Here is a 22587-nt window from a genome sequence, read left to right as displayed (position 1 = left end):
AACTTTGGTGACAGCCTGGAAGGTATGGTGCAAAATAGACAACTGACTGAAAATGATATTTGAAACCATTTTCCTGGGGTATCTACTGATCTCCCACTGCTGTTACAAAGGGAGATTAATGGTAACTCAGAATTTCAGAGCTTAAGTGTTTAAAGTGAATACTGGGCTAGGTCAGCATAGATATTCCACATCCAGATTCAGGTGAAGAGGTGAAATGAGTTGGTACCAGAGTTTTGGGGGAAGAGTTGAAACAGACAAGATCATGATAGAAAAAAGGATAAGAGAACAGAATCAATGCATATAGTTCTGTTAGCAATTGCCTATAACAGTGTGTCCAGCATCTGCAAACCTCACTTTCTCCTATAACAGTGTGTCACAAACCCATAACATATAAATATCAGCTGAAAGCGAGATGTGGTTCCAGAACAAAAATTCTGGACTTGTATCCATCTTGCTATTATCCCTCAGATATTATGAGAAATGACAGTTGCCCAGAGTAACAGTAGTATTGACTCCAATTTCTGAACACAAAGGTACAGAGCCTAAAAGACCACATCTTTTCATTTTAGTTCCTGACCTCACCAAAGTTCATGGGACCAGAATGAGCCCTCTGCCATCTTGGCTATTCAAGTCATTAGAGACTTATTCAAAGTGCCACAGTGCCAGGAAATCTGTTGCAGATACCCATTCGCAACAGACTAACTAAAGAACCTGCTCTGACTCTGGAAAGCCACCAGTGTCAGTCACAAAATTACCTGAGCACCAGGACTGACAAATTTCAGGGCAAAATTACTTTGAAGTTTCATCGTTGTGATTAATGCAAAAAGTTCACTCCTGGAAGGCAGCCATTTATTAAAAAACATTTCCGTTCTGTGTGGTGAAAATAACTTTCATAAGAAGTTATTCATGATGTGTGTACATCCAGGAACTGTGAGCATTTACAGAGCTACAGTTGTCATTAAAATCCGTATCAGCAAGTACATCTGAACCGATCACAAGGTGAATCCCAGTGAAGGCTCATGATCCAATGTCTGCACCTCTGACCTCTATCCTTTACTCAATGGCCTTCAAAAGGGCAGCCAGAGGCTCCACCCCAGAAAGCTTGCCACTAAGTTGGTATCTGGTGGAACTGAGTCCAGACCTAGTTGTGGCAAGAGAACCCCTGAACAGCCAGAGAGTTTTTTTTAAAAAGCCATTTGACTTAGTATGTTGCACTGAAGTAACCTTTCCTTGGAACTCTTCCTACAGCTGATTACGTTACGAACAAATCCAGATGCAGCCACTCAGAACAGGCGATTGCAATTCACCCAGAATCAGAAGAAAGAAGACTCCAAGACATCAACTTCTGTAACAAGTGTGAACCAGGCAAATACATCTCGACTTGAGGGGTTTCAGACTGATAATCATCGTTTGCGAATGAAAATCACAGAGGTGCTGACTTTGTTTTGAATCCTATCCGCTCAATATTCTTTTAGGATCACATAAACAAATTGTGGGACATTTGAGGATTACCAACTAAATCAAAGCAGACAATGGCTACCCAGATGCCAAGCAGAATTAATTTCTTAGCTTTGTGTTACTAGGTTAGACAAGTAGATAGCTCTTATTTACAAACCGGGGATTTTCATAGTCTGAAAATGAGTGAATCTTTTAGCAAATGGAAGAAATGTTTTCAGTTTCTGAATTTGTTTGCTATACTTCTCTCTCCTTATTTTCCTTCCTGTTATCCAGATTATTGATCAAGATAAATCAGGAGAGATGTTATTTAACATTTCAAATCAAAAAGTTAATACTTTTATCTTTAATACATGTTAATGGCAACCAAGACAACTTCTCAAGGGCAAGTCTCTTTTGGGCACTGAATGTTTGCCAGTATAAGCTCTTATATATTTGCTTTTTTCTGGTGATTGTCCAATGACTCTGACAATATAATTTCCACTGGGCTATTCAATCATGCCATGGGACAAGATGATATGGGTAGGAAGAGAGATGGGGATTTAAGGCAGAAATTCAGGGAGTTAGTGTGGAAGCTTAGAGCTAGAACAAACACAGTTGTTATCTCTGGTTTGTTGCCTGTGCCATGTGCTAGCAAGGCGAGGAACAGAGAAAGAGAGGAGTTGAACACATGGCTACAGGGATGGTGCAGGAGGGAGGGTGGATAATTGGGGCTCTTTCTAAGTTAGGTGGGATCTCTACAAACAGGATGGCCTTCACCTGAACCAGAAGGGTACCAATATCCTGGGAGGGGGCGAGGTAATTTCCTAACGCTGTTCGGGTGGGTTTAAACTAATTCAGCAGGGGGATGGGAACTTAAATTGTAGTTCAAGTATAGAGGAGGTTGAGAGTAGGGATGTTCAAAATAAGGTTTCAAGGTCGCAAGAGGGCACTGTCAAGCAAAATATTGGTTTGAAGTGTTTCTATTTCAACACCGGGAACATCTGGACTAAGGTGGGTGAACTTGCAGCATGGGTTGGTACCGAGGACTTCGATGTTGTGGCCATTTCAGAGACATGGGTCAAGCAGGGGCAGGAACGGTTGTTGCAGGTTCCGGGATTTAGATGTTTCCGTAAGAACAGTGAAGATGGCAAAAGAGATGGGGGTGTGGCATTGTTAGTCAAGGACAGTATTACGATTGCAGAAAGGATGTTTGAGGACTTGTCTACTGAGGTATATGGACTGAGATTAGAAACAGGAAAGGAGAGGTCACCCTGTTGGGAGTTTTCTGTAGGCCTCCATATAGTTCCAGAGATTTAGAGAAAAGGATAGCAAAGATGATCCTCAATAGGAGCGAGAGTGACAGGGTAGTTGTTATGGGGGACTTCAACTTCCCAAATATTGACTGGGAATACTATAGTTGAGGTACTTTTGATGGGTCGGTTTTTGTCCATTATGTGCAGGAGGATTTTCTGACACAGTATGTAGACAGGCCAACAAGGGGTGAGGCCACATTAAATTTGGAACTGGGTAATGAACCCAGCCAGGTGTTAGATTTGGAGGTAGGTGAACATTTTGGTGATAGTGACCACAATTCGGTTACGTTTACTTTAGTGATGGAAAGGGATAGGTATATACCGCAGGGCAAGAGTTACAGCTGGAGGAAAGGCAAGATTTAGGATGTATAGAATGGGGATGGGGAAGGAAACCACAGGGAATGGGCATAATTCAAGGAAGAGCTACTGTGTGTCCTTGATATGTATGTACCGATCAGGCAGGGAGGCAGTGGTTGAGCAAGGGAACTGTGATTTGCTTGACAGTGCCCTCTTGCAACCTTGAAACCTTATTTTGGGTTCAGAGAAGATTTATTGGGCTGTTATCTGGTATGGAGGGAAAGGTTGAGGGACCTGAGGCTGTTATCGTTAGAGATAAAAAGGTTGAGAGATAACTCAATTGAGACATATACGATAATCAGAGGGTTAGATAGGGTGGACAGTGAGTGCGTTTTTCCTATGATGGTGATGGCTAGCACAAGGGACATAGCTTCAAATTGAGGGGTGATAGATACAAATCAGATGTCAGAGATAGTTTCTTTATTCAGAGAGTAGTGGGGCATGGAATGCACTGCCTACAATAGTTGTAGACTTGCTAACTGTAGGGACATTTAAATGGTCATTGGATGGGCATATGAACAAGAATGGAATCGTGTACATTACCTGGGTGTCAGATTGGTTTCACAGGATAGCGCAACATCGAGGGCCGAATGGCCTCTACTGCACTGTAATGTTCTATGAGACCCATGTTTAGAATTCATGAATCTGTGGGAAACTCTAGAAAAGGGAAAATTACAACTCTTATCTACAACTTAGAGACAGCACAAATTGCAGTTAAATTCCTTGAGGTGACTGATGCTTAGAATTCTCTGTTTGCTTTTAGTTTAGAAAAGGTCACAACTCGCATTGGCATAATTGAATCTAAACTGTGTTCATTGAAGGTGCACATTTCCCTTTACAGCTTGACAAAGAGCTGGAGGAGGTTACCATGCAGTTACAGGACACGCCTGAAAAGACACAGTACATTAAGCAAAACCATATTCAAGAACTCAATAACATCCTGAGCATACAGAACTTCACAGATGGAAAAGGTAGGAGCATCTGTCTGTCATACCCTTAGCAAATTCAGCAACACTTCAAAGGAGACACAGCAGTATGCTTTTGACATTGTTTAATGAGTTTTGATGTATTGCAGTAAATTATAGGCATTAATTTAAATTATCTTTGCTGCAAATTACGATATTTTAGTACATATGTCCTGAACGACTCCTTTGTGGAGTTAACAATTTTCAAACCAACTTATGTAACTTTGGATGGATTACCTGAAAGATTGCAGTCTAATACAGAGATTGTGTGTCTATTGTTTTCCTTGGCAGTACTGTAGCTCTGATGCTCTGATATGCAGTAAATGGAAAATGTGATCCTGAAAACGGGACTGAAGAAATATCAAAGCCAAATAGATTAGATCTTTCTGGGTGACTAGGTTTTATAGTGTTCTATTACTGAAGGAATTACATGAAGATACCTGTTCAGGACAAGTAGAGGTTACATAGGTTCTTAGTACTCTGATTTACAAGAAATAGCTAATAAAATATTAAGACAGTATGAAGAAAAGAATTAAATTATCTTCAGCCAAATATTCAAATACATTTCCTTCTGGTTTCTGTTTTGGAAAACTCAACAAGTATTAACATAGGAAATTAATTAACTTTCCCAACATTTTAAACAGTCTATATTCCCATCGGTTTAATTATAAAAGAAGGTTTGAGATCATAGGGCTTAATCGTATCATGAATTGACAGGCATTTTGATGAATTTTTTTGAAGCTCTAGTGACATTTCTTGGGCTAGCTTCCCAAACTCGCCTCACTACCTGTGCACCCCACCCCCATGGTGCCCTGCTGATTGCCTGCTGATCACAGGCAGAGCTACTGGACTTGCCTGGAACCTACCAAGATCCCTGCCACTGGTACCATTTCTGAAGCCCAGCTGTGTGCTATGGATATAGTTCAGGGTGCTTGCTACCCCTTCCAGAGAGTGAGTCAGGTGATCCAGAATGGGAGCTTTGGGTCAGTCTAGGTCTGACTGTGGAGCTGTAAAGAAGTGTAATAAATTGCTTCTGGCCCAGCTCGTGGTCTATTTATAATTTATAAATTGACCCAAACATAATACTGTGCATCAGTCAAGAACTAGAAGTGGACAGTTGGTGGCTTTTGCCCGAAACATTGATTTTCCTGCTCCTCGGATGCTGCCTGACCTGCTGTGCTTTTCCAGCACCACTCTAATCTAAACCCCAGTCTGCATGGTCTGTTTGCTTTGCTGCAAACACATCAGATAAAGGGTAATTGACACCGCACTTTGCTGATTAGGACCTGGACATTCTGCTGAACAGGAGGTTGTGCACATTTGCAACTGTCCTGATGCTTTGACTGCTATTGACTGAAATCCAGAAGCGAACTGGCAAGTTGGATTTGCCAAGTTACCACGCTGCCTATCAGAATGGGAATTCTTGCTGCCTAGGTTTAATGTGCTGGGTTAAGAATGAGAAACCACAATAAGGTGACATGACATAATAATGGGGATGTTAATATATGCTAAAAATGCTAATTCATGCAAGAAGGCCCGTCACTGCTCAGTAGCGAGATTCCTATCTCACTGTCGATAAAGCGTGGCATTGGAAAAAGCACAGCAGGTCAGGCAGCATCTAAGAAGCAAGCGAGTCGACATTTTGGGCTTGACCCTTCATAAGGGCTGTCTCACCACTCAATACTTGCTTGGAAAATGGGAACTTGTGCTCTCATCAGCTGGAAGCACTTCACTGCTGATCTCACATGATTCTCCAAACTTTCTCATGAAAGCCCACATCATTCAGGGCCTCGGAAGATTCCAAGTGATGTAGATTAGCAACAATCTTCCTCAGCAAACTGGAGGTTAGCAGAGGCACTTATTTCGCAGCCATCGACTTGTTCTAGGCACACGTGCAGCTTTTTATTTGGGTTTTAAAAACTGCATCAGGTTTTACACATTGAGACCTGTGTATCAATGGAGAAGACACTGTAACCCTGCTACCAATTCATCCCTAGTGCTCAGTGACTCACTGGGAGAATTGCTCGTGATTGTCTGTGTGCTTTGTTTGCGTTGTTGAGACTCTGGCAGCAGCTGTGGATCAGGAAATGATGAGCAGTCACTGAAGTTGCTGGCTACTTCCTATGATCCAAGCAACAAAGCATTAAGAACAACCCTGGATCTTCTTCTGTCATTCAGTTAGAGCAGGGTGGATCAGTATCCTAACTGCTTTGCCCACCTTGAATCTACAATTATTAATAACTTTATCTAACAATCAATCCCATTCTTGGAATTTTCAATTGAAATATGCCACCAAAGCTTTCTCGTTGGGACATCTGCAGCTTGTGTGAAGGATGCTTCCTCTGAATGATCCAGCTCCATTTTAAGGTTATACTGCATTGGTTTAGACTCATCCCTTGCGCGGGAGATAATTTCTCTCTGGGATGGTCTCGTGGTGCAGCACTATCATTCCTCCCTCTGAGCCAGAAACTCCACTTTCATGTCCAACTTCAAGACTTAATGGCCACATATTGTGGCCTTACTGGTTGATTATCAATTCATAAATATATCCAATACACATGTGGCAGGTGATAAGAGTGGGAGAGTTTGCTCCTCACCCAAAAACCACAGTGTAACAGCCTCCACATGTTAAAAGACTCCATGCACAGGTTCTTGCTGTGAGCTGTGTTCCCTCTAGTGTTTTTCTGCTGCTGTGTTGACCTTTGAGGTCCATGCAAAGCAGTGGTTTCTGGAACGGAAAGTCAGTGCACCCTCACACAGATTAGCCTGCATGGTAGTGGGAATATTAACCAAGAGTAAGTGTCATCCTCATTTTGAGAAGCTACTATACAATTGCTCTCTTTCTGCAAAATCAAGTCTATTTATCATCTTCGGCATGTCAATTAGGTAACAGCTTAGTCTCGGAAAAATGAGAAACCTCTCCTTAAAAATTAGCCTTATAGCATTGTGATCAGCATCTGCACTACATCTTCTCCAAGGCCAGAATAATTTTTCTGAGGTGTGATGTCTAGATTGAGTGAAATACTCTAGATCACCCAGAGTACCTGGAGTTCTGTAAGGCCAGCAAGGATATAATATATGTGTTCCAGCGATGGCTTTGTTATTCTGTTTAGCTTTGTAAACTGTGACTTTTGCCCTTCAATCAGTGGGTGAGTGAAAGGGCATTGCTGAATTATACAGATGCATAAAGTGGAACTACACATGATAATCCTTGATTAGCTTTTATCAATGCCCTCTTCCTAGCCTCCCCTTTCCTCCAGAATCTCTGTCCATCTGACCATTATTTTTAACATCTCTTCTTCCTGTAATCTTGAGTTTTATACAATGTTAGTCTTCCCTTCACTTAACGCTGTGCCATATTAGCTGCCTTACTTAGGAATGGAAAACCATTGACTTTACAAGTCTGTGGGTGTCATGGACATTGATTGCATATGAAATTATGCTTGTCATGATGATAAGTGAAGGGGGTCTTATTCCGAAAAGAGGTGCCCTCAAAGATGACCAGAAAACTTTTTGTGCTGAAGTCATTTCAGAAGGTAACATTAAATAAATAACGTGGTTTCATGTTCTGAAAAGTTTCTCTTTGAAGCTGGAAGTTTTCATAATGAGGATGTATATTGACAGCAGAGCCTGGACATACTTTGGCTCATACTGTGAGCTCACTGAACCTCTTTAAACATGTGGTTTTTGTGGTGAAGAAGGTTTTTCTGACTGATTTTCACTGACTAATTACCTCTGCTGCTTCCCTCTCGTCAGCCTGCATCATAGGGCCTCCTACGCCTGCTTTCCATCAGATGATCCCTTCCTTTCTACCAGCAGGAGATAGACTAATGCATCAGGTAATAAAGAAATAAACGCAGGTTTCAGCAACAGATGAGTGGTGACAGCAGCCAAGTTGGGTACTCCTGCCATCTTACTGAGAAGTGGTGTTGCCCTTTAACTGGTTAAAGTAGTTCTTTCCTAGGCGAGTTTCCAAAATCATATTTGTTCCGTTACTGGGCTCACTTATTTCTCCCACTGTAACAGTAGTCAACTTTGCTGCTGTCTCAACTCATCTGCTGGTAAAACTCACCTTTATTTCTTCATTACCTGTGGACTTAACTGTTCCACTGCTCTGGCCACTCACAATTCCCCTCTTTGTAAACTTGATGTCATACAAAAGCCTGGCCCTTTCTTCTGTCAACATAATATCAAAGGAGAATATGGGCTCAGCTTGCGGCTCCTTTCAGCTACCTCGATTGTCTCTTTGCAAATAACTATCTTGTTATGGGCCAGACCAGACCCCCTCCAAATACTTTAAGAAGGTAGCCTAGACCCCGATTTTTTCTTATTTTAAAAGCAGATGTCAAGTGGATATTCCAGACGAGATGCAACTGGTCAAACCACTTGGCTTTAAGCAAACCAGAATTTATTTAAGCACTACATTTGAAACATGTACAAAAGGAACCAAATTTAGAAGAACACAATTTTGGAAAAATTAACCGATCTAATACTATAACTATTATAATTCACTGCTCCAATGCAGTAACATCCCATAAACACACTGCTTGGCAAAAAGGTAAATTCAAGCACAGATTCTTACAGGCAGGAGGGAACAACATCCAGAGAGCAATTTCAGAAGAAGCTCAGAGGAGTTCTTTACTAAACTCCCCTGGACTCATATATCTTGTGTCTGCTACAGCTTAAACAAACTAGAAAATACCTGAACTGGGAGAACTGGCCACTCCCCTTCCATTGTTGAACTAGACCATTCCTAGATTCTTTATCACATCTGCTTTCATTACATCTCTTGGAGAAAACCAGGACAAAATCACCTTTTTAAAGTGATAATCTTCTAATCTCCATGGCTCAATGGTTAGCACTGCTGCCTCACAGCACCAGGAATTCAGGTTCAATTCTAACCTCAGGCAACTATCTGTGTAGAGTTTGCACATTTTGTGTCTGTGAGGTTTCCCTCTGGGTGCTCCAGTTTCTTCCCACAGTCCAAAGATGTGCAGGTTAGGTGGATTGGCCATGCGAAATTGCCCATTGTTTCCAGGGATGTGTAGGTAAGGTGGACTAGCCATGGGAAATGGAGGGTTGCAGGGATAGGATTGGTCTGGGTGGGAGAATTGGTGTGGACTTGTTGGACTGATTGGTCTGTTTCTATATTGTAGGGATTCCATGAATTCTGTCTTCTGTATTTCATTAGATAATTAGTCCTTTAATCGGGGGACATCATACCTTACATGTCTGTGTTACACCTGTTCATGTGCAATGCAGATGGGAAGTTCCTGCCCTTCTGACAAAGTTCTCCTTCTGTAACTAGCTATTGCTTTGCATGCCCTATTCCTTTCTCATTTCTGTACTAATATCAATAGTTTTAAACTGAGAGGTAAGCCTTGCTACCTCTCTGCTATTGGAAATGTAATTACCTTGAATATAAATCATTCTGCATAAAGAGAGGCAGTTATAAAAAAAAGCACAAAGCTTCTTATAAACTGTTTGGTTTTATTATTAACAAAAGAATTCTGCTAGGAATTTCCTTGGAATTATTCTGATCAACTGATATAGTGTTTAATTTTGAAGATCAGTAGACACTTTGCTAAACTTCAACTGAAAATTCCTAGCATTAAAATCTTCAAATTCATTATTCTCATTAGATTAGATTACTTACAGTGTGGAAACAGGCCCTTCGGCCAACAAGTCTACACCGACCCTCCAAAGAGCAATCCACCCAGACTCATTCCCCTACACCTAACACTACAGGCAATTTAGCATGGCCAATTCACCTAACCTGCACATTTTTGGACTGTGGGAGGAAACCGGAGCAAACCCACTCAGATTACAGAAGTAGTGCTTGGGTGGCACGGTGGCACAGTGGTTAGCACTGTTGCTTCACAGTGCCAGAGACCTGGGTTCAATTCCTGCCTCAGGCGACTGACTGTGTGGAGTTTGCACGTTCTCCCCGTGTCTGCGTGAGTTTCCTCCGGGTGCTCCGGTTTCCTCCCACAGTCCAGAGATGTGCAGGTCAGGTGAATTGGCCATGCTAAATTGTCCGTAGTGTTAGGTAAGGGGTAAATGTAGGGGTATGGGTGGGTTACGCTTCGGCGGGTCGGTGTGGACTTGTTGGGCCGAAGGGCATGTTTCCACACTGTAATGTAATCTAATCTAATACGGGGAGAATGCGCAAACTCCACACAGACAGTCGCCTGAGGCAGGAATTGAACCCAGGTCTCTGGCACTGTGAGGCAACAGTGCTAACCACTGTGCCACCGTGCCACCCAAGCACTACTTCTGTAATGCTTCACAGTTTTGACTGTAACTTATTTAGAAGCTTCCTAACTATTTATTCCAGCTCATATTCATTAATTCAGTGCCAGTAAATCAGCATCTTATTCCTCACCTTGCTGAAATGAACTCATCCTAAAACTATTCAGCAGTTATTTGACAACATTAGATCTTGTTTAAGTTATCCATGTGAGAACTGAGCTCATTTTCTTGTTTACAGCTCCAAATTAGTTCCCTGAGCAGTATGATTGTCAGACTGTTGGTCTATCCCGTGTGTTGGGTATCGTCAATGCCCATTCACACCCCTCTGAACAGTTTCTACATAAGCAGCAGGATGATATAGTGTGCACTCATTGTTTATTTCTCATAATCATAAATATTGTTACAGAGTTAATGTATGAATAACAAGCATGAAAATTTTACAGTAGTAGAACACTCCCTCACATCACCGGCGTGTTTCTCCACCCCAAGAATTATAATGATGCAGGAAGGCAGCTCATCACCACCTTCTCTTGGTAATTAGAGATGGACAATAAGTGTTGGCTTAGCCAGCAATGCCTGAATGAATGAATATTCTAAGAAATAACTAATTTTAGGTGAATGTAATTTTCAGACCACTACCGTGAGAAATGCTTGCTCTTCACATGATGAAGGAGCAGCGCTCTGAAAGTTTGTGATTTCAAATAAACCTGTTGGTTATAGCTTGGTATCATGTGACTTCTGACCTCATTCAGCCCAGTCCAACACAGGTGCCTCCACATCATGAGAGATGCTTGCATGGATGATTGATATTAATTCAGATGATCATGTTCTTTGTGAGAATGCAAATTACTTTTAAGTTCACTTTTTTTACTAGTAGACATTTTTAATGTTGCTCGTGATACATCAAAGTATATGCTATTTTCAACAGACAGAAACATTACTTTGATCCAAATGTGTATCTGTGCCTCTTAAAGAAATTTAAATATTGCTATTTGTAGTTCACATGTAACTCAGAGTCTGGTTAACAGTTATATTTAAGGGGGCTAATATCATCTTGAGGAACCCAGAGGATGGCCATAATGATAAACAATTCAGTGTCAGGTTGGATACTTTTTGGAAGTCTGAACATTTGGAATGATGGTTCTTAAAATTGGCCCTCAAGGCAGCAATTTAACAGCAATAAAATGGGCACACTGATTACTTTCAACCCTCGCACAAATGCAGGAATTATTATTGAACTGTCAGTGGCATCACAACAAGACCATTGAGTGTGAAAATGAACCTGAGCCAGACTACGGCCCACACTGTCAAAGAACTAATGGATACCATAACATTTCTCATTATTAGAACTTTAACTGAGATCAACCAAATGAAGCTGGAACCTGGTATCTTCAGGCTCCTTATAGCTCAATTGCTTGGACTTTAGCCAACTGATTAATTCATGTTGTTTAAATAAAATAAAGATTTTACTGAGTTTGAGAAGATTCGAAGCTTAGGTTGAGGTTTTGGATGTAGGTTGCTTGCTTACTAGGTAACATCTTTAGTGGACCTCACGCGAAGCAATGCTGAAAATTCCTGCTTTCTATTTATATGTTTTGGTTTCTTTGGGTTGGTGATGTCATTTCCTGTGGTGATGTTATTTCCTGTGGTGAAGTCACTTCCTGTTCCTTTTCTCAGGGGGTTGTAGATGGGGTCTAACTCGATGTGTTTGTTGATAGAGTTCCAGTTGGAATGCCATGCCATGTCCTTCCTCATCCGTATATGAGGATACTAGTGAGTATTGAGTGACACCACTTTGACTGGGACAATACATCCATCCTAGGACAAGCCAAACAAAGACACACATGAGAATTCGTAAAAGCATGGAATTCCAACCGGAACTCTATCAACAAACACATCAAGTTAGACCCCATCTACCATCCCCTGAGAAAAGGAACAGGAAGTGACTTCACCACAGGAAATAAAAGCACCACAGGAAATTACATCACCAACCCAAAGAAACCCAAACATATAAATAGAAAGCAGGAATTTTCAGCATTGCTTCGCATGAGGTCCACTGAAGATGTTACCTAGTAAGGTAAAGAAACGTCTGGAAATGAACCTTTCAGCTTAGTGAGCAAACCTACACCCAAAATAAAGATTCAAGATGGCTGCATTCAAGGGGAGGCAGTGGATAGTGGCCATGTCACTGGATCATTAACCTAGAAGCTAATACTCTGAGGACATTTGTTCACTGTAACTAATGGAATTTAAATTCAAAGGCTCTTTATCATTTTCAAGGTACAGGTTAGGACTGTGATGGAATACTCACCAGTTGTGTGGATAGATGCAGCTCCAACAGCAGTATCAAGGACAAAACAGCAATTTGATTGTCACCACATCCACTCCCTCCACCACTGACATTCAGTATCAGCTGTATGCAGTATCTACAAGACATCCCACAGAAATTTACCAAAAGGCCTTAGACAGCACCTTCTAAACTCTCAAGCATTTGCGTCTGGAATGACAAGGGGAATACCATTACTGGCGAGTTCCCCTCCAAGCCAATTATCACAGAACATAGCACAGGTACAGGCCCTTAGGACCACCATGTTTGTTCTGACTATGATTCTATTCTAAACTCATCCCATCTGCCTGTACATGGTCCAAAATCAGCTTGACTTGGAAAATGTATCATTGTCCCTTCAGAGTCGTAGGGTCAGAACCCTAATGGCATTATGGTCTAGCTACAGCACATAGACTGCAGCAGTTCAAGAAGGCAGCTCAACATCAACGCCACAAGAATAATTAGGGATGGTGCAGACAGCAATGCCCACATGTCATGAGTGCATAAAAATAACTTCAAGAGTACATCTTGCAAAATTGCACCCGTTCCAATACTCTCCATTAGAGTTAGTACACACCATGTGTGCCAGCAATGCACAATTTTGCAAAGTACCTTCCAAGTGTACACAAAGACAGTGCATCCGATTCTTTAATACTTGAACTCAACTACAGGATTGTTGACTGAAGCAAGTCTGGCAATGTACTCCTTTTGAAAAAAAGCAGAGAGGCAGATTTCCAGCAGCATCTGGCCAGTCAGCCAAATGCCAGTGGTGTAGACATCATCCATCACAAAATTAATGAGTACTTTGAAAAATATGCAGATAAATGACAGCTAGTTCAGATTTTTAAAAATGCAAATCATGCTTGACTAGCCTGATTTGAATTATTTGATGACATAATGCAGAGAATTAATAAAAAAACATAACGTATGGACATGGTATTTCAAAAGGCATTTGCCAAAGTACTACATAATAGACTTGTTAAGCAAGCACGTGGCATTAAAGAATAAGTTATAAGAGTAGTTAAAAGGACAGAAAGTAAACAGTTGTGGTGAATTGTTTTTCAGACTGGAGGGCAGTATATACAGGTGGCCCCAGCAACTGGTACTGTGACTACAGCTCTTTTTGTTTGGACTAGACTTCGGGATGCAAAGCATAATTTCAGAGTTTGCAGATGACGTAAAACTCAGAAATGGGTGGCACGGTGGCACATTGGTTAGCACTGCTGCCTTACAGCGCCAGAGACCCGGGTTCAATTCCTGCCTCAGGCAACTGTCTGTGTGGAGTTTGCACATTCTTCTTGTGTCTGCGTCGGTTTCCTCCCACAGTCCAAAATGTTCAGGTTAGGTGAATTGGCCATGCTAAATTGCCCATACTGTTAGGTGAAGGGGTAAATGTAGGGGAATGGGTCTGGGTGAGTTGCTCTTCAGAGGGTCGGTATGGACTTGTTGGGCCAAAGGGCCTGTTTCCATACTGTAAGTAATCAAGATAGTAACAGACCTTTCAAAGGCATAGGTAAAATAGGCTAGATTCATGATAGTTGAAATTCAAAAGTGTGAAATGATTCATTTTGGTCAGTGGAATGAAGAGAGGCTATATAAATGAAGCAGTACAATTTTAATAGGGACACACAAACGGGTACTATAGTGACATATGCAACAATGAGTGATGTGCTGTGGAGTGAGCAAAATGCCAAGCACAAGCAGTGTTCTCTTTAATATGTGCAGGCTTAAAGAGACCATCAAGCAGAAAATAAAATGGCCACACATGTAAAAGAGGAAATTGAAGGAAACATTGCTTTGAAGTATGAGTGTAGAAATCTTTGGAGGCAGCAAGAGACGTTGAGAGAGAGTTAAAAAGGCATTACACATCCTTGGATCTATAAACAGAGTCAAAGTACAAAAGGATGATAGGTAAACTAAACCTTGACAGAATGTGGTTTAACCTCAGCTGGAGTATTGTGGGTTATTCTGGACACGGTCATTGACTGCTCCTCGACAGGCTTATTCTGGACGCTGTACATGAGAAATGCAGAAGGAGATTTAGTAGATTGGTACAGAGTCTTTGGGTTACATAGCAAAATAGATGTTGTTCTTCTTTGAGCAGAAGAGGTTAAATGGAGGTTTGGTGGTGTTCAAAATCAGGAAAAGTTTTGATAAAGTAAATCAAGGTAAACTGATTCAAGGGACAGAAAGATTCTTGGTAACCGGAGGGCACAAATTTAAAGTAATTAGCAAAACAATCACAAGTGACATAAGAAAAACAACAAATACTGGAGATCACAGCCATTCAGGCAGCAGCCATGGAGAGAAAGCAAGCATCGGCTCCTGATGAAGAACCATCAAGACTTGAAACGTTTGCTTGCTGTCTCTCCATGGATGTTGCCTGACCTGCTGTGATCTCCAGAATTTATTACTTTCGGTACAGATTCAAGCATCTGCAGTAATTTGTTCCAACATGAAGAAAAAACTGTTCACACAACAAGTTGTTATGTTCCAGCATAGGCTGCCTGAAAAGCTGATGGAAATGAACTCACCAATGACTTTGTAAAAATACTTGGATGAATCCTTGAAATGGAAAAATAAGCAGGGCTTAGGATAAGAACAAGGGAGTATGACCAATTGTCTACTCTTCCAAAGATCTAGTACATGCATACTGCCATTCTAACTTTTAATTTTGCTGATGGTGAGTTTTTTTTATGATTTGCATTGAGTAATCATGTGAGGATGGAGTCCTGCAGAGCGCAAAATTCACATTATCACATTCCTTTATAGATAGTGACAAGCCTCTAATGAAAAACCAGCATGATTCGCGGTCACAGGTGCCTTGGGGTACCACACTGGAGCCTTCCAGAACAAACAAAGATGTCATAGAAGATATCAACTCTCCAGAACAGTACGTAATGTAACATGCATATCATCAAAATTCAGAAGCAATTTCCCCATCATTATTGTTTTTAATGTTAAAATCAAGACTCTCCCGAAAGACATCTTCTGCTAATTTTCAAGTAATTTGGCTTATCATTTGTTCATATGATACATTTAGCTATTTGTCCTCAACTACAACTATATCTCAATGCTGTGACATTTAGCTCAGAACAATGAATAGCAGTGGCGCTATTTAATTGCTGACTAAATCACCAGTGAAGCTTTTTTCTACATCTTTGCACCTTGACAGGAACTCAAATAGCTATACAAAGGTGGTTTGACAATTAAATATTATTACCTAATTCTCCAGACAAAGAAATAGATCAAAGCCTCACGTTCTTTAGCAGAGCTATCAGCTTCAGTAAGATTATTTCAATGACATCCACTAGATGATCTGCATACTGATGACCTTGAAATCTCCTATTGGACCAGCCTTTCTTTCTGCCACTGTGACAGGCAATGACAGCAATCTTTGTGAGTTCACCTTAAGGTTCTTCAGTATACCCTAGTTCATATGCTGCAGCAGCGTCACACTAAGGAGGAATAGTTATTTTTGATAACCCTACTTTGGAGTTGCTAAATGCTAACACATACATTTTAATTAAGTAGCATTGATAGAAGGTTTCCATCACTGTATACACTTCAATGCGTATCATAAGATTAGAATAAAATTATTTTATAATCAATTTGACACTCCTTACAACATTAGCCCAAGCAGTGTTATGGATAGAAAGGGCATTCAGGAAAGGATATTAATAGCATCTCTCCTGAAAACATTTTTAGGGGCTAGAGGACTAAAGTCCAAGAATATCTTAGGGATGTCCAACCTAATTTTGTTTTGAGAGAATTTGTATGAGGCTGCAATAAGTGAGAATGCTCTTCGTGGCTCAAGAAAAGCTTTGCTATGGTGCCGGTCTGTGCTCAATCACCTGACAGTTGATTCAGAGTCAAAACGTGTGGTGCTGGAAAAGCACTAGCCGGTCAGGCAGTATCTAGGGAGCAGGAGAGTTGACGTTTCGAGCATAAGCTCTTCATCAGGAATGTGGGACTGGGGGGAAGGTAACTGGGAATGCAAAAGATAGATGAAGGTGGGGGATGATGGTGATAGGTTGAAGTGGAGGGTGGAGCAGATAGGTGGGAAGGAAGATGGACACGTAGGACAATTCAAGACAGAGGTGCTGAGTTGGAGAGTTAGATCTTGGATAAAGTGGAGGGAGGAGAGATCAGGAAACTGGTGAAATCGACATTGATCCCGTGTGGTTGCAGGGTCTCAAGGTTGAAAATGAAGTGTTCTTCCTCTAGGCTGGAAGTTGGTGGTGGAGGAGGCCCAGGACTTGCATATCCTTGGCAGAGTAGGAGGGGGAGTTGACGTGTTCTGCCATAGGGCGGTGGGGTTCAACACAGGAGCTGACTAGTTTCCCACCAATGTTTCAGGGAAGCCTAAACCCAGAATGATAACGTGATCTCAACACAACTCAGGATTCAGCCAACTGAAGAAGGGCCTTCCTGAAGAAGGGCCTGTGCCCGAAACGTCGAATCTCCTGTTCCCTGGATGCTGCCTGACCTGCTGTGCTGTTCCAGCAATAAAGTTTCAACTTTGATCTCCAGCATCTGCAGACCTCACTTTCTCCTCAGGATTCAGCCACCCAACACTAATTTTGCATGGAAGCTGAATTCCTGCCAAGAACTTTCAGTTACTGCCTGCCCAAAAATATTCAGAATGCATTTTAAGTGACTTGTGCACAACTTTCCCAAAATTCCCAAATTAAATAATGCTCTGTACCAAAGTGAAAAGGTAGCATTTTACCTGACTGACCAAGAATCTAATTAATAAAGGTGACTTCACTCCACTGGCAAAATAGATAACAATTTAAAGTAGCAGTAAAGGGGAAGAATGTTATTAGAACAAATGGAAAATGAAAATAAATTCAATGAAAAAGAGACAAGGATACCATCCGTTTAATAGTGGGAACATGCACATATGCACTAATGCTGGCTGCGAACACAAATTTTACCTCTGCTGTTATTGATGATCTATGTCTGCAGACAGTAATTGAAGAATAATGAGAAGATCAAGCTGGCAAGTTTCACCATCAATGGCTTAATAGAAATTGTACTCAAACAGGTTTTAACTTTACAGTTAATGATCTTACACTTACTAAATTATAGCATATATTTGATAAATAATGATTAGTAACTTTTTATTCTCTTTTGCAGTATACAGCGCAGACTATCTTTGCAACTACCCATTCTTCATCATGCGTACCTGCCATCAATAGGTGGAGTTGATGCTAGTTGTGCCAGTCCATGTGTTAGTCCTAATGCCAGCCCTCGGCACAGACATGTGCAGCCATCATTTCGAGTCATGGTTTCCGGCCTGTAAAGAAGAGGTTTCGTAGCCTGAACTGAAGGGCACTCAGTGTTTGGACTGTGTACTCCACCTAGTTCTTTGCTACGTACACACCGCACGCTCTCCCTACCACAGAGGAATAGGCATTTGAAACAGACACTACTGAGTTCCTGAGCCAGTTTGTGTGGTCTTGGGGAGATGTCCTGAATCTGACCTGTAGCCTTATCTGTGAAGTTTTTGTTTCTGCATAAACTGGATGTATGTTTCCTTCCCAAAAAGAATGACAGGTTTTCTTAAGGAAGCAGGGACTGAAGGTTTATCAAAACTGCACAATGTTTTTTTTTAATGTCACAATCACAAGGTGAGAAATTTGAATTGCTATGCAAAATTTGATATTTAATAATGGTTCACACATTAAACGAAATCCAGCATATAAATTTTAATTGTAGCATAAAAGCAAATATTGTCACTATTTCTGCACCTGAACAGACAAATGAAACATCTTGTACTAAATCCCCAGGCAAATGTTGATATGGAGAATAAAACTTTGTTATAAGTACGTCCACTAGAGAAATATATCTCTTTTGTAAAAACATAAGCCTGATTTTGGAAGATACATTCTGTTAAGTTGCAGGGGTCTTTGAACATGGTAAGTGGACAGTATAAAGAATGGTGTAGAAATGGTTTTCTTACCATTTTGATAAATATGAAGTTTGCCAGTTAAAAATAATACAACTTGCTTGCGTCCTAAGCCTTTGTTCTGATAAGATTTGTTATATCTTGCTCACAAGATGATTTGATGATTTCTGGTTTGGAGTATATTTCTAATACTACAGAGTGAAACTAGAGTGTGCTTATCAAAATCAAAACCTGAGTGTTACTGCTGGACATGTAGATTCAGTCAGTTCCTGATTAAACAGAAGAGAGCAAACAAATGGTGTGTTTTCTTAGTTCAAGAACAGAAAGTGAAAGATAAACAGGTTTGATATAGATGTATGTCACTCTCCTCTCCGTCTTCCTATATGCCTCTCTGTATTCTTGTTTAGCTATCTCACTCTATGTACATATTTGTTATATCCTTGTTCAAAATACTACATAGGACTAATTGAAGGGCTGTCACATGTGAACGAAATGTTTTCACCATTTCCCCTCAATTGGCATCAGCAGCCAATCTGCTGAACCCAAGCAAACAAAAAATTATTATGTTGTTGTAATACATTTGGGTAGTATCAAAAGATGAAACAAAAATTTGCTTTGAAGCTAAAATACAAGATGTAATAAGAAAAATATGAGTGCAAGTTGAGTTTTAGCATAACTTGTGACCTTTGTTTATCATCAGCTGACAGGTGGCTGGCATGTTCAGAAATCTGCCATTCTGCTTGACAATCTCCGATTGAGTCAGATATGTCCTCATAAGTAGCTTCTGTTTGTCTGATATACAGCACACATTTGGTGCCTCTAGGATCTCACCCCATTTCCTTACACCCATAGAATTTCAAAGCAGGTGAGTAACAGCAAAGGTTTAGGGACCTCCAAATGTGTAGCTGGACTCCTGGGTTTTTTTTAAATAAGGTAGGACCTGTATTTTGTCAAAGTTGACATTAAACTTCCAATTGTTTACCAACATAAAACTGTGATAAGTTTCCAGTGATTTGTCCAGCTTGGACTATCCTTCCTGTTAGGGCAGTATTTTGCTGAATTGTCTGGATACAAGTATGAAGAATCCGAATGCCTATGACAAGTATACTCCATTAGGTTCCCTTCGTGAGCTGAATTCACAGGCCAAGCAGTTTCAGCAATTTTGAGGATTGTGGAACTACTTGGCTCTGGTAATGAATTTCTAAGTCTGTCTCAGTGAACTAACTCTGTGTCATCTCCTGTTTCTATGAATCAGCTTGGAGTTAAATTAGATCCCTACAGGATGCTACTTACACCTCCTTCAAGAAGGATAGTGCCCAGTTGATGTCACTGACAAGTGTGGGCTTCAGCCTCATTCATAGACTACTTATAGTAGGCACTTGTCTTGACTGGTACAGAGAAGCATCTAAATGGGAGATTGGTGCTTTATTGCTACCATAGCTGTCAATGGTTGTATATCAGAACTTAGATTCTGTCTGTGTTCAAAAGGCTCCATTGAAGCTTGGGTTCGCACTCCCCTGAGCCAGATTTGTAGGTCTGTCAATGTTGCACAATCCCGTATTCATCAATGTCAAAGGAGCATGCTCAATGCACTGATAAACCAGTAATAATAAGCTTTTAATTAACATTGTGAAGAAAATGCTGTTTTCTGATATTCTGAATGGTAAATACTGGCTGTTAATGTGTTTCCCTGCCTCCTTAACTTTTAACCAGGTTTATTTTTGAAGACAGTTCATCATATGGAAGGAGGACTGACTACTGTATATAATGTACACACAAGTTCTCTGTAGAAATATTATTATAACATAGCAGGAAAAAAACAAAAAAAAAAAGTATTGGACTTGGAGGTGAGCGTGTGTATCTGTGACTGTCTGTGAATACTGACTGTGTGCAGTTTATTAGGTTTAAACCATGCAGTACATTTCTGTCTTAATGATACCGTAGTTCTTTCCCATAAGGAAACATTTTTATTTCCTGCTAATATCAAAGACTCACAAAGTAATATAGTTATTTAATGTTTCTGTTCTTTTATACAGCAGCAAAAAAGGGTAAATTTATGGAGAAGGCTGTGACCCAATGGCATTTTCCAAAACATATTCGTGCACAAATGCTTTAAACTAGACTGGAATTGCCAGGATAAACTGTAAATGGACAGAAGGTTTCTTGTACCCTGATACTGCATGAATCAATTTTTAATAAATTGTTGCAAATCTGTTTTTATGAATAAAATACAAAAATTCAAGATTCTCGTGTACTGTTCTGTGAAATAACCTGACTATTCCAGATCTAAGGAAGGTGCATGCTGGGGTCCTGCTGCTTCACATATTGCAACACTGCTCCTGGACTGCTGTGTGCAGTGATTACTTTCATACCGTGAGCTCCTTACAACAACCTGATTGAAACAGCCAGATCACAAAGAATAATATTCCCTCTGACAAAAATAGCTCTAGTTCCATGAAAAAATAACTGCACTTATCAAACAAGTGAAGAAATTATTACAATGAAAAATCTTTAGCATTCAGAATGAATTAGTCAAATTTGAAAGTGTTATTGTTCCTCACAACATTAGTTTGAATGAATATCTGCCCACATTCTTCTCTCTCCCCTACCCCTACCCCCCCCCCCCCCCCACACACACATATGGGTGACATGGTGGTTTAACGGTTAGAACTGCTGCCTCACAGCACCAGGGCCTGGGTTCAATTCCAGCCTCCGGCAACTGTCTTGTGGAGTTAAACGTTCCCCAGGTGACTGCATGGGTTTCTTCCAGGTGCTCTAGTTTCCTCCCACAGTTCAAAGATGTGTAGGTTAGGTGGTTGCCATGCTAAATTGCCAACCATGTCAAGGGATGTGCATGCTAAATGGATTAGCCATGGAAATACAGGAATGGGATAGACTATGGGGGATGCCTCCATGGGCCAAATGGCCTGCTTCCACACTGTAGGGATTCTAAACAATATTTTTAAAAATACATGTGCAACATTTCCATCAGCCAGTAAAGAGCCAGGAACCAAACAGCAAGGAGTGGTGAAAGATTGAGATAAAGTCTCAGTGTCCATCAGATAAGTCCTTCAGACTTATCAAGCCTGTACAGCCATTCAAAATGATTGGAGTCATAGAGATGTACAGCACGGAAACAGACCCTATGGTTCAACTCGTCCATGCCGACCAGATATCCTAACATAATCTAGTCCTATTTGCCAGCACTTGGCCCATATCTCTCTAAACCCTTCCTATTCACATACCTATCCAGATGCATTTTAAATACTGTAATTGTACCAGCCTCCACCACTTCTTCTGACAGTTCATTCCATACACACACCACCTTCTGCATGTAAAAGTTGCCCCTGAGGTCCCTTTTATATCTTTCCCCTCTCACTCTAAACCTATGCCCCCTAGTTCTGGATTCCCCCACATTAGGGAAAAGACTTTGTCTGTTTATCCTATCCATGCCCCTCATTATGTAAATCTCTATAAGGTCAAGCCTCAGCCTCTAACACTCCAGGGGAAACAGCCCTAACCTATTCAGCCTCTCCCTATAGCTCAAACTCTCCAGCCCTGGCAACACCCTTGTAAGCCTTTCCTGAACCCTTACTAGTTTTACAACATCCTTCCGAAAAGAAGACCAGAATTGTACGCAATATTCCAAAAGTCGCTGAACCAATGTCTGTAAAGCCACAACATGACCTAACAAAATCCTATACTTTATGTTCTGACCAATAAAGGAAAGCATACCAAACACCTTCTTCACTATTCTAACTATCTGCAACTCTACTTTCAAGGAACTATGAACCTGCACTCCAAGGTCTCTTTGTTCAGCAACACTCCCTAGGACCTCACCATTAAGTGTATAAGTCCTGCTCTGATTTGTTTTTCCATAATGCAGCATCTCACATTTATCTAAGTTAAACTTCATCTGCCCCTCCTCAGCCATCTGATCAAGATCCCATTGTACTCTGAGGTAACCTACTTCGCTGTCTACTACACCTCCAATTTTGGTGTCATCTGCAAACTTACTAACTA

General features: G+C 40.8%; 1 protein-coding gene across 3 annotated transcripts in view; it reads left to right on the top strand.

The window, feature by feature from the left end:
- The window catches only part of gabbr2 (gamma-aminobutyric acid (GABA) B receptor, 2), a 1039525-nt gene extending 1018719 nt beyond the window's left edge, over positions 1-20806 (top strand). For all 3 annotated transcript variants that reach the window (XM_043689956.2, XM_043689957.2, XM_087987153.1), the window contains 4 exons: positions 1249-1431; positions 3949-4078; positions 15423-15543; positions 17793-20806. In XM_043689956.2, the coding sequence (XP_043545891.1) occupies positions 1249-1431; positions 3949-4078; positions 15423-15543; positions 17793-17958 (600 nt within the window). In that variant the 3' untranslated portion in view covers positions 17959-20806. The remainder of the gene's footprint in view (positions 1-1248; positions 1432-3948; positions 4079-15422; positions 15544-17792) is intronic.
- The last annotated feature ends 1781 nt before the right edge of the window (positions 20807-22587 follow it).

This window comes from Chiloscyllium plagiosum, unplaced genomic scaffold, assembly GCF_037043375.1.
Source record: "Chiloscyllium plagiosum isolate Xiang-an unplaced genomic scaffold, Cpla_swu_hap1 HiC_scaffold_5, whole genome shotgun sequence".
In the NCBI taxonomy this organism is placed as follows: domain Eukaryota; kingdom Metazoa; phylum Chordata; class Chondrichthyes; order Orectolobiformes; family Hemiscylliidae; genus Chiloscyllium; species Chiloscyllium plagiosum.
Note: the sequence above shows the minus strand (reverse complement) of the source record. Positions and strands in the feature narration are given on the sequence as shown.